Source organism: Coregonus clupeaformis, unplaced genomic scaffold (assembly GCF_020615455.1).
Source record: "Coregonus clupeaformis isolate EN_2021a unplaced genomic scaffold, ASM2061545v1 scaf0035, whole genome shotgun sequence".
NCBI classification, from domain to species: Eukaryota; Metazoa; Chordata; class Actinopteri; order Salmoniformes; family Salmonidae; genus Coregonus; species Coregonus clupeaformis.
Genome location: NW_025533490.1, coordinates 268,113 through 284,946, shown reverse-complemented (window position 1 = coordinate 284,946; position 16,834 = coordinate 268,113). Strand labels below are relative to the sequence as shown.

Sequence of the window (16,834 nt, the reverse complement as noted above, 5' to 3'; positions counted from 1 at the left end):
AATATCTGTTGGGGCCGGGCAAAAGAAAACCCATCCAACAGAAACCACTAACTCCATTGTTTGGTAGGACCAAGACCTTAAGAATTCCTCACTAAAGCAATCATAGGACATACTGGATGATCATGTCAAACATGATCATTTGACTAAATTGTGGCTTGGGATAGAATATTCAAGGGTTGTACATAGATTAAATATTTAAGTAGACTTTAACTTGAGAAATGTATCTAATATTGTTTAAGTCTCTGGTCCTTTTCTCTGTCGACCCCAGAGGCCATATGATGACCAGTTGTTTCACATTATATTTTATGGGTTAAACATACCCTTCATCAAATAGACATTTCTGACCTCTACCTTTTGTGTGCAATAATACTAAGCTTTCAACTGGTCTGTCCGTTGTTATGATTATGTCTGGGGCTGGGAAGTTAGTCCTTTTATTGTGATGACCAGTATATTTATTAATTCACGCTGAATGTATTCAAACTTTTTTAACTGTATTCCTAGAGTACAATATTAAAATGTATCAAATAACTAAAGTAATATCTACAGTAATATATCACATTGTTATTCCTCTCGAAGCTACATACACACCCTGTTGGAGGTCTTGTGTAGGTCTAGATCTGTAATTGATTGTTCGCAGGTTGGACTGTGTCAACATTTCACTGCAATTACTCATTTGTTAGCCTAATTAATCACATTGCTAGCCTGATTGTGCTAACGTGGACATTAGCAGCCAATACAGGAAGATATGCCAGATACTCTTCACTGAGTTGGGGTCATTTTAAGGTGCCGTCATGACCTATGCTGTAACTCCATTGGCCTCGAAAATGCATCATACCGGTTGTATTTCTGTATTTTAAAGGTTATATATCTTGAAATCTTTATTGCTGACATGCAAAACATTTTGGTACTATATCAACAATGGACTAATGAAACAAATACCAAAATATAGTTTTGGGGTGGAGTTTTTCTTTAATATATAGTGTTTTGTTATTGTCTCAATGCCTTTAACTACTGTATATTGTGTACATTTAGCTAGATAATCTTATCTTGTAATTTACAGTGGTGGAAAAAGTATCCAATTGTCATACTTGAGTAAAAGTAAAGATACCTTAATAGAAAATGACTCAAGTAAAAGTGAAAGTCACCCAGTAAAATTCACCTTGAGTAAAAGTCTAAAAGTATTTGGTTTTAAACATACTTAAGTATCAAAAGTAAATGTAATTGCTAAAATATACTGAAGTATCAAAAGTAAAAGTGCAAGTATAAATAATTATATATTAAGCAAACCAGATGGCACAATTTGTTTATTTGTTTATTTTTACTGATAGCAGGGGCACGCTCCAACACTGACATCATTTACAAATGAAGCATGTGTTTAGTGAGTCCGCCAGATTAGAGGCAGTAGGGATGACCAGGGATGTTCTCTTGATAAGTGTGTGAATTAGACCATTTTCTTGTCCTGCTAAGCATTCAAAATGTAACAAGTACTTTTGGGTGTCAGGGAAAATGTATGGAATAAAAAGTATATCATTTTCTTTAGGAATGTAGTGAAGTAAAAGTAAAAGTTGTAAAAAATATAAATAGTAAAATAAAGTACAGATACCTCAAAAAAATGCTTAAGTAGTACTTTCAAGTATTTTTACTTAAGTACATTACACCACTGGTAATTTATCCATGTTGTATATCAGGCGCTATCGGAGAGTTTGCAGGTTATCAGGCAATTCAAGCAAATACTTGATAACTTTCTCTGTATGCTTGGTTTGGACATGTCTAGTCTAATACAAGCATTATTATACTAATTACACTTGATCATGCTGTCATTTTCTCATCCAAGTGGGTGAGAGTACAGTATGCTGTTCCAGTCATTCTGATTGTGTTAAATGTTCAAAATAACATTGCTTTACTGTATAGTGCTTCAAGCCTATTCGTTATGGATCAACCACTGGACTTTCATTGTATTAGCACAAGGACAATTCCACAATACTATTTATCCTCAATTCCTCCCTTAATTTTGGAGATACAGCATCTAGCTAATAAGAAAAAGCTTGTAACATTAAAATACGAGTTTATCCAGACTCCAGAGGCATTAAACTGTGTGGAATCTGGGGCTGTACTCCATCTGTCTGACCAGTGTAACGGTGCAGAAGCACAGATTAGATCAAGGTCTACTTTATCTGCATATCATCCTCAGATGCCAAAACATGTATCTTCGAGTTGGGAGGTGGGTGGAGGAATGGTGTAGGGGTGCAGGGGGGTCGATGTGGACAATCCATCACCATGTATCCACACGTTAACTCAGACCCTAGCTCCAGATTTAAAAAGCAAACAGAGAGATCAAAGCATTTGAATACGCATTTAAAAGCTTGAAATCATTATGGTTTTTGGGCCCTCACAAAACTATCATGTTCATATAAAGAAATTACTCAATCATGTTTTTAGATACACCGACAAATAAACTGCAAAGAAAACAGGTGACAGCCCAAGCTAATTATTATTATTTTGAGCCAGGGCAAATGGAGCAGCTGTTGTTTCTGGACCTAGTGTTTGGTAGAGAGAATGTTGATACGATGCGTGGCATTAGCTTGATCTCAAGATGTAGGTGATTCAGGAATCCACAATATCTAGGTTATAGTCCTGCATTTTAACACATCTAACTTTGTTTGTTTGTTTTTCAGATTCTTCACATATCTTCTTCTCAGTTGTTTAAGGGCTGATTCGTATGCTTCATACACTTTTGCCAACTAGTCCAAAACAACTACATTAATAATCATTCTAAATATCAATGACATGTTGGAGCAAATGCTGGTTAAGATAAACAAATTATATATGGTTATCGTCCTGCATTTTAACACATCTAACTTTGTTTGTTTGTTTTTCAGATTCTTCACATATCTTTTTCTCAGTTGTTTAAGGGCTGATTCGTATGCTTCATGCACTTTTGCCAACTAGTCCAAAACAACTACATTAATAATCATTCTAAATATAAATGACATGTTGGAGCAAATGCTGGTTAAGATAAACAAATTATATATGATTGCACTCATTGCCATAAGTGCTCTGAATAAAATAAAAATGTATTCATTTCAAAAAGTCAGCTATGCTTGCTGATAAAGCTGATTAAGCCTAAGCTGATTGCCAAATTATAGATTGAATTACCTGTTAAACTTCTCTGTATTGTTTTTGGCCTGTGATGATGCAAAGAGGTCTTAAATTGTTAGCTAAGATGTGAATGCACTGCTGTTCCTTGAATAAGATTGTCATTGCCACACTACACTACATTATGTATGAAAAATGTATGCACTCACTAACTGTAAGTCGCTCTGGATAAGAGCGTCTGTTAAATGACTAAAATGTAAAAATTACCTTTCGAAAATTATAGTCAAATCAAATACATATATCTCACTGTACTTCCAAAATTGAAATCATCAGTATATTTGACATTCAGGTCTACGTGACCCCCAGTTGTCCTCCCCCAAGGAGGACTTGTCTACAAACAACCTCAGTCATTCTGGCAAAAACACCAAGCAACCGAGCCCAAAGGAGGAGCACCAGACATGAACTAAAAGATTTAGACCTGTACATTTTTTGGGGGGAAACCATTCCTTCCAGAACAAACTCTTTGCCTCCCAAACAGACTCATCAGTTGGGGCTATTAGTTTTAAATTAAACATTGGAAGAACAGTGTTGTTCAGGATACAGCATGAGGTCAGATGTCCTCGTAATGCTTTGGGTGGTAGCTAATGATTTACTGTAACTATGAGAGAAAGAAGGGAACTGTACAACAGTTTTTTGTTTGGATTGCTGTAACACAGGGTTTTATATTATTTATTCAGTATTACCGAGTCCATTGAGGCAACAAATAAAAAATATGATTATTCTATCAGTCACAAATGCTTTCAGAAATACCATTACGCCCCCCAAAAAAGATTATTACGCTGATAAGAAGTTGTTTATAAGCAAATAAATGTCTTATCTGATATAGGTTTTGTTCAGGTTATACCCACTGGCTGACCTGAAGGACCTCCCTGGATTTTTACACTTCTTTAGATGTCACAGTGACCCAATTTGTTGACCTTGTGTTCTCCATTGTGAAGCCTCTATACAGTGCAAGCCAAGATGATTCTGCACCCAAATAAATCTGAAAAAAATGTTTTATATATATTGGAAGCATGGGAAATCCACTGAGGCTGATAAGTTTGTTAGTGAATGGCCCCTTGCAACTGGAAAACAGTAGGTAACCTGAGGCAAGCCTGACTTGGAGGGGATCAACATCAGGGAATCTTGACATTAATGGAGTATGTCGCCACTATGAAGAATACTGTTAGTCTTGGGCAACAGGCCCTATTTGCATGTGTGCTACAGCCTGTGTGTCAAGTCTGTCTGAAAGAATAAGGAGTGTTGGCCCTGACTCCTGCCAGAGAAAGAAACCCTGTTCGACCCCCTTCCAACCTCAAAATCCAAATATGTGTCCCAGGACATAAGTTAAGGATGGACAATGACAGTCTTGTCAGCGGTGAGTTGTTTGTAAAGTAATGGGCTGCACTTGCTGTGCTGAAGTGAAGCTGTTCACAGGTGTTTGGAAAGGAAGTGACCTGTGAGTCACCTGCCAGTGATCTACTGTACATCCAACACAAACCTCCAACCGACACAACAGATCTGAAACCGACGATTTGAGTTGTGGTAATCTAGATTCTCCCCGTTTTTGTTGACCCACAGTGAACCCTGAAAATGAGACCCTTATTTGGTAATCATTGCCATTAGGAGCCTCTTTGGTGCAATGCTGAGCTAGCCAACATCATAGTATAGTAGCACTGGTTTAGTGAGATGGTGCAGAGCTCTAACCTGACAGTCATGGCCGACTGAAAAGTGAGATATTTCAACCCAAGTTTTGGATGGAAGGTCCAAGCAATTAGGAGGTTCGGTTCCTCTTTTACTTTATGCGCTGGCTAGCTAAATACATGTTTCTATTGTCGCAGAAGCATTTCGTATTGCGGGTGACACTAAAGCCATAGCACTGTAATGCAAATGTTTACCATTAAGTCCTTAAAGGGATGGAGAGGGCTCCCCCACACTGTTAAAATAAACCTGTTTGCAATGGTGCTAGGAGATACACTGAGATTGTGTTACAGCAATGCAGGTATTACCTGTAAGAGAAAGGGAAGCATGGGATGTCTTATAATTCAGCTCAGTTAATTATTTATCTCCTAATGCCTGTACAATATGCTGACTTTGGAAACTCTCATAAAAAATGAATTTTGGCCATGAGCGGAATGCTCTCTGAGATCCAGGGGCAGCAACAGGGAGTAGGCGATATCTACCCAGCAGTCTCTCTGCTTCCATGGAGACCCCATAGGTAGGGGCTGTCGTCAAAACGTCATCGGAATGCCTCTCATGCTGATTAATAGCTCGAAGGTCTGTCCTTATCCTGGAAGGGTAACTCAGGACAGTAGATTGTCAAACTATGCCAAGGTTGTGAATCGGAATGGGATGCTTCAAGCTCCATTTCTCCACAGGAGGTCGCAGTTGGAGATGTAACTGTATGTGTGTGTTTAAACATTTATCCTGCTGACCAGGCCGGCCTAGCTGTAAGGCTATTCAGAACAACAGTCTGATGTTTGTTAGAAGGCATTTCTATAAAAAAAACAAGAAGCAATGTTGTGTTACTGAAAACTCACTACTCTTTTACTGAGAGCAACAGCCATGGAAAACAGGTAATTACCCATGATTTGTTCACTGGTTTACTCTCGCTCTCTTTCTCTTCCTCAGTCTCTCTCTTTCTCTCTCTCTCCCTGTCTCTCTCTCTTTCTGTCTCTCTCACTGTCTCTCTCTCTTTCTGTCTCTCTCACTGTGTACTTTAAAAGATAAGTCCTGTCTGAATCCATGCAAATGTCTGGCAGACAGTGCAATTCCTTTTGGATGAGGGGGGTGGGACGGAGGGGGGGTCTCTCCTTCTGTCTCTCCCTCTCTCTCTCCTTCCCTCTCTCTCTCCTTCCCTCTCTCTTTCTCTTCTCTCCCCCCTTCTCTTCTCTCTCTCTCTCTCTCTCTCTCTCTCTCTCTGGCAGCGGAGCCTGCTCTGTTGGCAGGAGTGACCAGAATAAAAACAGGAACACCAGACATAGGGGAGGGAAAAAAGCGAAGTGATCCATTGAACCGAAAGTCTTTGCCCTCTCTTAATTACGTAGTGTCCCATATCTTTTCTCTTTTTTTCCCACTTTTTTTCTTTCTTATTTTTTTTCTTTCTTCTGTACTTGAAGACCTCTGGTTATTGGTAATTAGCTTGAGGAGAATAAAACCAGCCGATCAGGAGAGGGGTGGTGCATTGTGGAGCGAGATGGCTAACAGAAAGGTTCTATCACTCCTTCATGGATTCTTCTACCTAGCTCTGATTCAGCCCTCACTTCAAGGAGGTAGGTGTGTGCCTAGGTGAACTCAGCCATGACCTCTGCTACCTAGATAGCAGGCTTAGGGTGCAGGTATTTTAGAACATGTGCCAGTCTCTGTGTTTCTCTTTGCTCTTCTCAGTTGTTACACAGACACTTCAATCACTCCAACCTATTTGTTGTGTGTGCAGTTCTGCCTATTTCATAAAGTGTATGGTATATTTGTCATGCATGCATTGATATCTACTGATCCTGTCTTGTCTGTTTATTTTGTCTACAAACCCTGATAAAGAGGACCTGTCTAGAAAGAAATTCAAAGAACTCATTTCTGGGCATAATTCTCGCAAATCCTATGCAAAACCTTTTCTCCATATAAAAGCTATTTTTTTCTCTCTCAAATACCCTCAGAATGTTTGCAGTTAAAATATATACCATAATTCTAACTGAATATTACTTTGAAAGCTGCACTTACAGTATGATTATTCAGTAATGTTTATTCTATCTGACTCTCTGTACAAGTGTATGAACATTTTTGAACATCTTGGCATGGTTCTGTTATAATCTCCACCCGGCACAGCCAGAAGAGGACTGGCCACCCCTCATAGCCTGGTTCCTCTCTAGGTTTCTTCCTAGGCTTTCGCCTTTCTAGGGAGTTTTTCCTAGCCACCGTGCTTCTACACCTGCATTACTAGCTGTTTGGGGTTTTAGGCTGGGTTTCTGTACAGCACTTCGAGATATTAGCTGATGTAAGAAGGGCTATATAAAATAAAATTGATTGATTGAAGTGTCGAAGGTTAGCAACAAGATTTTAAAAGCCACAACTTTCCATTGCACTTAAAGTTCACGATAACAACATTGTGTTCCATTGCATTGCAGATGCACCGCTCACTGTCTCGGTTATAATTAAAAACACAAAGATAATATGCTCCACATAAGCATGTGCTTTGTGTTCTTGTAGTTGTGGCTAATATTGCCCAAGTTTTGGACCAGATACAGTATTTATGCCTGCAGGCTTAGAGTTGTTGTTGTGGTATTTTTAGAGAGCATTATCTTTCTAAAGGCAGATTCAGTGTCTAAATACACATATCATAACTGTACTTTATGCAGTCTGTCTCGTTACTTTATTAGGATTTATATTGAGGATATATAAAAGCTAGTCATTGCGAAAATCTATGTTACATATGGTAATATTGATCCAGTAGTTGGATCTCCAGCAATATCTTCAGCTTGGTTTTATTTGTTGACTCAAACAACAACATAATAACTTAAATTTAAAAGTGAAATGAAAGGATTGTGGAGGTTATAAAACCTAAATAAATGTTAATTTTATTAGGACCTCTATAATTGTTTCTTGAATTTATACGATATCAGATAAAGCTGGAGGAACTGGACAGAAACTGGCTTGTGTTGGTCGTGCTCATTAGGAAGAGTGAACTATAAAAGATGTAGTCATCATCCTAAACGCATCAATACAGAAATCTGAGTGACCTGGCTTAGCGCAAAGTGACGTATGTTTGGTTTCTAGAGAGGACCGTTTCCAACAGGTTTCAGTGTTTTTGAGTGTGAGTGAAATCAGGGGCATATTCATTACGCCGATTCTGTAGCAAAACGGAAGCAAACTGAACGAAACGGGGAGGGACGTAACTGAATTTGTCCAATAGAAACTCTCATTTTGCTCTGTTTGCTTCCGTTTGGTTCTTAAACGGTAAACAGTTTCCGTAATGAATATGCCCCTGGCTTCAGGCCCCGGAGGGGAGTTGTCTGTGTATCTAGCTAGTGTAATGTAAAGCCCAGTCCCATACAGTACTACAGCATGTCAGTGTGCAATGCATGACTACAGCTGGTCCCTCTTTCCCGTCAGCTACGTCATGTAGAATTACCCATAATGAATTCCCATGTGGACGGTGGTGTGGATCTGAGTGTGTGTGTGATTTTTATGTTCCACAGCACTTTTAAAAATGTATTTATTTGCCCAAAAATAATTAATGTATCTTCTGTTCCCCAGCTGTTAGTGTCTGAGTCCCAGCTATTATTCTCTCTAAACTGTGTCAGATGGAGTTATAGATGGCGGAGCTGCTACGGTCCATTTTAAAACCCATGACTGGAATATTTTGCCCTTATATAGTCTTATTTTTAACTGTATCTTAATCGGTGGCCAGATCTGTGATGTTGATTAGTGTGATGGAAGTAAATGGTCAAACTTAACTGAGGTGATGCATCATAAACTCTACATACAGTAATGAAACATGTCAGACACCTGTTATAACCACCTTATGACAAATTCATCTCATTTTGACATGACATAAGCGTTTATGATGCTTGATACATAGGTTTTTACTTGACTTTGTGGTTTTTCCAACCTATCTCATTTATGTAATTTAGCAGACGCTCTTATCCAGAGCAACTTACAGTTAGTGAGTGCATACATTTTCATACTGGCCCCCCGTGGGAATCGAACCCACAACCCTGGCGTTGCAAGCACCATGCTCTACCAACTGAGCTACACGGGGCCTCTCCTCTTTATTAGACTTAATTGGATGGCACGTTAACTTACAGGTCAATAGAAACCCCATTCGCCTGTTAAGCACCTGTGATAGTTGGTAGAGCATGGCCCTTGCAACGCCAGGGTTGTGGGTTCGTTTCCCACGGGGGGCCAGTATGAAAATGTATACACTCACTAACTGTAAGTTGCTCTGGATAAGAGTGTCTGCTAAATTACATAAATGAGATAGGTTGGAAAAACCATAAAGTCAAGTAAAAACCTATGTATCAAGCATCATAAACGCTTATGTCATGTCAAAATGAGATGAATTTGTCATAAGGTGGTTATAACAGGTGTCTGACATGTCGCATTACTGTATGTAGAGTTTATGATGCATCACCTTACTTAGAAAATGTATGCACTCACTTACTGTAAGTCGCTCTGGATAAAACCATCTGCTAAATGACTAAAATGTAAATGTAAAATGTATATGAAAACTGCCCAGAGCCCATGGATCTGAGGATAGAGGATACCTTAGATAATATATTTGCTAATCTAATATCCCTTTTTGCCCTCAAAGCAGTTTTCTTCCAACTCTTCTTTGCACTGACCTAAACTAGTGAGCCAACTGCCTCATCCGAAACAAGCAGAGCTCAGTTCAGCTTTTGAGAGCAACAGCTCAGCTCAGGCAGAGTTTACAGCTTACGGATGGAGGAGCCAGCGAATATCAATATTTGCTTAGGAGCCAAACTTTGATCTTCAGTGAACGTAAAATCCATCCCTATCAAACCTGTTCTGAGGTGCAGAAACCAGCTCCATCTGTCTCCGTCTGTGAGTGGAAAGTTAAGAAACCACCCTCTAGCTATTTCCAAGTAAGTGTTAATTATCTGAAAGTAATGCAAACCCCATTAACACCCAATCACCTTTTTTAAGAGGGTTTGGCACTGAAAAAACCCTCTGCTTGCTCATACTTTGGACAGTTATCATGATAATGGGATTGGAGAGTGTTTTCTTGCGAGTGTGAATGAGTTATGACGCATGAGGGAAAGTCAGGGAAAGAGTTTGTTAATAAATATGCAGCTTGTCAGTTGTCATATTACTCTGTTTGGTATCCCTGAGCAGGTACTCTGGCAGACAGTTCCTCTGTCCTACTTCAAGATTTTTTAAACATTCCTACAAACAAACACCATCTGTCAGACGGATAGATTGAGGATGGGATGTTATTCTGATCAAAATAAATCTGAGACGAGACAGCTGGGATTAAGTGGCCTCTTCCTCAAAGACACAGTCCCAAATGGAACCCTATTTCCTATATAGTGCATTACTTTTGGGCCCTGATCAAAAGTAGTGAACTATATAGGGCATAGGGTGCCATTTGGGACACAGCCCTAGTCTGACTAAATTGAATGCAGAGACTACAGTTCAATCAAGATCTCTCTGTAAGACTGCCTGCTCTGAGCACATTCCGTTTGATGTAAATTGGCTAATTATCTTTTCATTAATGGCCATTCCTGTGGTATCCACACCCATCCTATGTTTACCCTGAAGTGTCTGGATAGTATGAGGCTTGTGAAGGAAAGACCAAACATTCTGTCAGCTTCCAATCCTACTGCCAATCCCTCTGGGAATAATAACTATCCTGGCCTTCGACAAACTCTTCTCTCAACTGTACTTTTATTTTCTGTACTTAGTCACACAAAGTAATGTAATCAGAGTTTGTTCACTCTTTTACATGCTAAATTGCCAAGAAGGGTATCAGATTTCAGTGTTTCATTTCACACCTCAGTGTACTCTGTTACTTTAGTCCAGACAACTCCATTCAATGACGGGTTTCAAAAACCATGCCAGAGTCATTAGTTTCTGTTTTATGACAAACACTGTTAATGACATAACCCTGACAAGCATGCAGAGGCCTGCAGAGGATAAAAAATAACAAAAGTTCCACCAACTCTGTTCATTTCCTTCCAGCCAATCTCATCAGAATTAAGAAGCCTGAGTCGGTGAGTTTTGCTCTGCATGCAGTGCTGCCTGGAAGCCCTGGAAGCCAGTTTGCCTCTTTTGGCGTCGACGCTCAGGCCTTCAGGACTTCAGAGGATTCTAATCCATTAGTTCTCTCCGTCAGTGACACTCTCCTGGCCACAGTTAAAGGTGAATGAAATCATGGCAGATCGAATGGCACACCTTGCCTGTCGGTCGGGCAGACTGGTGATGAATTGCCCTGGCTTGCTGTGTTGTGTTGTCCCTGCTTCACCGCTGGTTGGGTTGGTAGATTCCCAATCTGATTATCTCGACTCTGCTGTACTTTGTTGAGCTTTGCAGAAGCTCTCTGGTTCTTTATTGGAGACGTGTGTTTGTGAGCGAACCACCTTTCCGGACTTAATCCCTTTGTATGAGGTGGTTTGCCAGGAAGGGATAACAGGATTAAAGAGACACCCTGGCATCTCGTGGCTCGTTGGCAGAGGGGCTACTGCTCAGTGCCATGGGGCATCTACTTAGGGGAAGACTTAAAAGTAATATGATCGGATCACATCTTCTTCAAAACTGAAATGACTGAATCCACTTAAAACTATTTACAGAAATAAAAAATGGGCATTTTGGTCTCTTTAGAGGAAAGGATACACCATCTGCATTATACATTGATTGGGTCTTGAGTAGGGTTGCAAAGGGAGGGTATATTACTGGTAACTTTCTAAGTCTACCAGTAAACTACCAGACATTTTGTATCTTTAAAGGATTTTTTAATTGGTCACAAGTCATATAATAATAATATGCCATTTAGCAGACGCTTTTATCCAAAGCGACTTACAGTCATGCGTGCATACATTTTTACGTATGGGTGGTCCCGGGGATCGAACCCACTACCGTGGCATTACAAGTGCCATGCTCTACCAATTGAGCTACAGAGGACCACCCTTTTGGGTACTTCAGATTATCACAGGTGTCTGTAATTATCTCTGGCCCTCTGTATTGCCTTATCACATGTCAAATATATAAAATAATAAAATAAGATGATTTAAAAATAAAAAATGGAATAACAAAGCTGTAAAACATTCTCCTAAATATCAACTTAGTGAATACCATTGGTGTTTAACATAAGGGTTCAGCATGAAATATCCTTTATATATATTTTTTAACACTTTGATTTATTTGACTATGTCAATATGTCTTTGTTGTTAATGTTTTGGCGGCAAACTGGTGGCAGTTGTGAAAAAAGTCAATAGTTGGAAGAGTTGCAGAATTAATTGAAAATAATGCAATTGTTGATTAATGGACAATATGGATAATAAACTAAAGTTATTCAAGTGTAAATTACCAAAGTTACAATAGATTGCCATACATGATATGTTAATTACCAAAATTACTGAATGTTCCGGTACCTTTGGTAAATTACCGGTACCTTTGCAACCCTAGTCTTGAGTTACACTCTGAGAACCAGGCTGTGTGTACATTGTTGCGCCGTGACCCCTTTCAGCGCTGTAGTGAGCAGGGGCTCCTGGGTCACTGGCAGGAGCCCCCTGGGGCCGTTACTGGAGATAAGACTCTCATTCTGCCACGTTTATTCATTACTCTCACACACTCAATGGCAGGACTGTTAACAGCTCTGACATTCTATCCATCTTTGGCAGTTTTATATTAAAACATGCTCTCTCACTGCTGCTCTCTCTCTCTCTGTCTCTTTCTCTCTCTCTCTCCCGGAGCCATTTTAGAACTGGATATTGAGGCTGGGAAATTGTTTATCCAAACATCTGAAGCGCTTACAGAACACTGGTTATAGATTCTGAGCATCACTATTTTTGCAACTACGAGTGTTGTAGAAACCAAACCACACCAGATTTGGGATGGATGAGTTGGTTTAATAGACGCGTATTTCAAAAGGAGAGCGCTGGAAATGTCCATGATGTACCGTAGCTCCATAACTGTTCTGTACGCAACACAAACTTTTATTATGTGTGTCTATGTAACACAGATGGGCTGTTTAATGCAACCCACTTACAAATGTATGTCTGACGTTATTAGACTTGTGTCTAAATATCCTTCAAAATAAATACTACAACATTACACAGCACTGCCCTAATCACCATAAGTCCTTACCATGGTGAGGGAACAAGTATTGTTTCATGGTTTGTTTATGCCCATGGTTTCAGTATTGGGTAAATGTCAACCACACAAGCGTCTCCCTGGAGATGTTTGGTCTGCGGGCAACTGGTGCCAAATGCTCAACAAAGAAGCACACTCAGTTAACCCAGATGATTCATTCCGACCAGACTGATCAGCACTGTGAGTAGCAGGCCTGGCCCCCAAACCTGGGTTCAAATAGTATTCCAAATAATTTCCAATACCTTAGTTGGGCTTGATTGAGCATGCCAGGAATCAATAGTATTTAGTATTTTATTGGGATCCCCAATTTGCCGCTGCCAAGGCAACGGCTACTCTTCCTGGGCCCCCAACAGGAAACAAAACAACAAATAAAATACATAATACTAAATAATGTTCTGCCTCTGCCTCACGCTTCAGAAACAGGAGATGTCTCCTGCCCTATGAGCCATTCCGGCTCGCACAAGCCAAAACTGTGTACTTTTATCTGATTTTTTAATCTGGTTTCATTGCTAGCTTGAGTTACCTGGGGTGGCAGAGAGTTCCATGTAGTCATGGCTCTATTTAATACTGTGTGTTTCCCAGCCTCTGTTCTGGACCTGGGAACTGTGAAGAGACCTGTGGTTGCATGTCTTGTGTTGTACTGATGAGTGTCCAAACTGTGTGCCAACTGCTTGAACAGACAGTTCAGTACCTTCAACACATCAATACCTCGCACAAAGACCAATAGTGATGCAGTCAATCTCTCCTCAACTTTGAGCCAGGAGAGATTGACATGCATGTTACTGACAATCGCCCACTGTGTACATCTAAGTGCTGCTCTGTTCTGGACCAACTGCAATTTACCTATGTCCCCCTTTTCTGCACATGACCACACAACTGGGCAGTAGTCCAAAAAAACTAGGGCCTGTAGGACCTGTCTGGTCGACTGAAATGTCAAGAAAGCAGAGCAACGCCTTATCATGGACAGACCTCTTCCCATTTTAGCAACCATTGAGTCTATATGTTTTGACCATGACAGCTTGTTATCTAGGGTTACAGACAGGAGTTTAGTCTCCTCAACTTGCTCAATCGCCATATTATTCAATAATAGATCTAAATAAGGTTTAGCATTGAGCGAGTGATTTGTCCCAAAAACAATGCTTTTAGTTTTTGAGATATTTAGCACCAGCCTATTGCTAGTTACCCGTTCTAAAACTGAGGGTGTCAGTTATTTATTTTACTGTGGTAGCCGATGTGTATTCTGTTGAGTCATCAGCGTACATAGACACACAGGCCTTATTCAAGGTCAGTGGATGGTCATTAGTAAAAACAGAATAACAATAATGGCCCAAGCCAGCTGCCCTGCGCTACACCACACTCAACTGAATTTGCATTAGAGAGGCTTCCATTAAATAAAACCCTCTGTGTTCTATTAGATTTGGACCTGGTCTCATACTCACATACATTTTAGCCTAGTTTATGAAATGAGAGTAGTGGGGGCCTGTTCGAACTTAACAAAAATATCTGGTCCACATTTAGAAAAGACTGGAAGTTACACATTTTGAACTTTTCTTCATACACTGTAAGTCGGTAGTAACAAACTACAGTGTAATTATGCTTGCCAGAATGAGGGTAAATCTTGGGTAAATATCCCATGATTCATGTCCTTTTCTGAACATAAAAACTTGAGTTACCTTGGATGGTTATTGAAAGTAACGTGTATCCTTGAAACTGCTAGTCTTATCATATGCAATAAGAAGACTATTAATTACATACTTAGTTTTGCTCTGTCCTTTTAACAGATTGTGTAAGAAGAGATGAAGTAAGTTTATTTGGAATCGAGCCGCTCTGTTAAATTCAGACTGCCATTCCGTAGATTACGTTCCTATCATGTTCAATACACTGTCTATAAAATCTTCAAACCTTACGAAGGAAGAAGGAATTTGCAGCTGTTGCAAAACCTTTTTTATTTTATTTTTCATAGACATTGCCTCTTTGAACCTATGACGGGGAGAAGATCATGCACTATGTCAACCTCCCGGCAGGGAGGGCTGGAGATTAGTGGCGATGATGAGATCAGAATTCTGCCTCCTTTTAAAATAGTGCCGTCTATGTGTCGTTTGTTTATTTGACTTTGCATACTTTACATTTATGCTCTGCGCCACAGATGTGTGTGTCAGAGAGGCTGGGGCTGGGGCCTTGAGTTCGGTAGGAGGGAGGGGAGGAAGGGAAGACAGGTGGAGGGAGAGAGGCAGCGAGTTCTTCTGTCAACAAGATTGACTCTTTTCACTCTTTCCTTTCTTTGACCCACGTCCCCCCTCCCTTTTCTCGCTAAGTGTTCTGGAAAATATAATACTAAAGTGTGACAAAAAGTAGGCCAGACGCCACATGTCCGAACCAGGGAGTCTGCTCCACTCCGCTCTACTGCACTGCTCTGTAGATCTTGGTCTCAGGATTTCAGCCTCCTTTAAGAGTGAGCCTTTCACTGCAGTCAGAATAGGAAGGCTGATATGAAGTTAGTCTATCTACAGAGAGCCTTCTGGGAGGGAGGGTGACCTGGACCTGCAGCTGGCCACACAGGCTTTACCAGACACAGACACACTTTCATTTACAGGGATGGATGGAGGGATGGATGGTGTGATGAATAAACGGATGGAAGGTGTTAATTCCGTAAATGTCAGGTGTCTGGAACACTCCAAACATATTTAGACACAGTTTATTTAAGGCTTAGCCTGAACCAATATCTGGGCAGAGGAAGAGACGATGAATATGACAAGTTTCCTCTCCAGCCCACACTCTTAGTAAAAATGTGTTCTCAGCTGTCCCCATAGTAGAACACTTTTTGGTTCCAGGTAGAAATATTTTGAGTTCCATGTAGAACCCTATGTGTAAAGGGTTCTACATGGAACTCAAAAGTGTTGTACCTGGAACCAGATACTCGTTTCTCTACCCAGATACTGGTTATTCTATGGACACAGCCGAATAACCCTTTTAGGTTTTTAGATAGCACCTTTTTTTCTAAGAGTGCAGTTAGCTAACATTTTCCCATTAGACACTTCTGCAAGTGTTACAATGTCAAGCCCTCCTGTAGCTCAGTTGGTAGAGCATGGCGTTTTCAACGCCAGGGTTGTGGGTTCGATTCCCACGGGGGGCCAATATGAAAAATGTATGCACTCACTAACTGTAAGTCGCTCTGGATGAGAGTGTCTGCTAAATGACTAAAATGTAAAATAAGTTTGTTACTAAAAAAATATTGCATTTTGCTGAACAACTTTACCACCGTCACGCCTGGTATGTACTTCCAAAAAAGATAAAAATAAAAATTGACAAGCAACTGAAAAAAATGTTTGTCTGGAAAGAGTCTGTATTGTTTTTGACCAAGTGCGCATGCACCAAATCCACCTCTTCGGCACCTCCAATAAAATCACTCATTACTTCCATGCACAGGTTGACTGATCCAGCAGCAGTACAGTATCCCAAAATATAATTAATTTCATCACTTACAGCAGTGTATGAACGTCATATCAACCTGTTGTTTCACGCGCTACACGTAATGCAATAATATTTCATATAAGTACAGTGCCTTCAGAAAGTATTCATACATTCTTACGGTTGTTATTGTTTGTTTGCAGAGGCACGTAATTCCAGGCCGATAGGGTCTTCCATGGAGGTTATAGGAAGTCTTTCGCAGATAAATGACTCTGACATTGTCATGGAATTCTGCTCTGACGGCATCTGGCAAAACGCTGTCTCCATATGAGAGTAATTTGGCACTCGTGAAAAGTCAACAAAGTCAACAACAACACAAAATGGCCCCCAAAAACATATTGAATCCAATTTGTTTTGTTTTGTGTATTTAACACTGACAGAGAAATATCTAATTATATCTCAGTTT

At 40.1% G+C, this 16,834-nt stretch overlaps 1 protein-coding gene and 1 non-coding gene across 2 annotated transcripts in view; both read left to right on the top strand.

Moving 5' to 3' along the window:
* The first annotated feature begins 6,072 nt into the window (after positions 1–6,072).
* Positions 6,073–16,834, top strand: part of LOC121557597 (elastin) — an 89,899-nt gene continuing 79,137 nt past the window's right edge. The window contains exon 1 of the mRNA XM_041871159.1: positions 6,073–6,407. Coding sequence (XP_041727093.1) covers positions 6,332–6,407 — 76 coding nt within the window. The 5' untranslated portion in view covers positions 6,073–6,331. The remainder of the gene's footprint in view (positions 6,408–16,834) is intronic.
* On the top strand, positions 16,019–16,093 carry trnae-uuc. The gene has a single exon. It is a non-coding gene; the product is annotated as a tRNA-Glu (tRNA).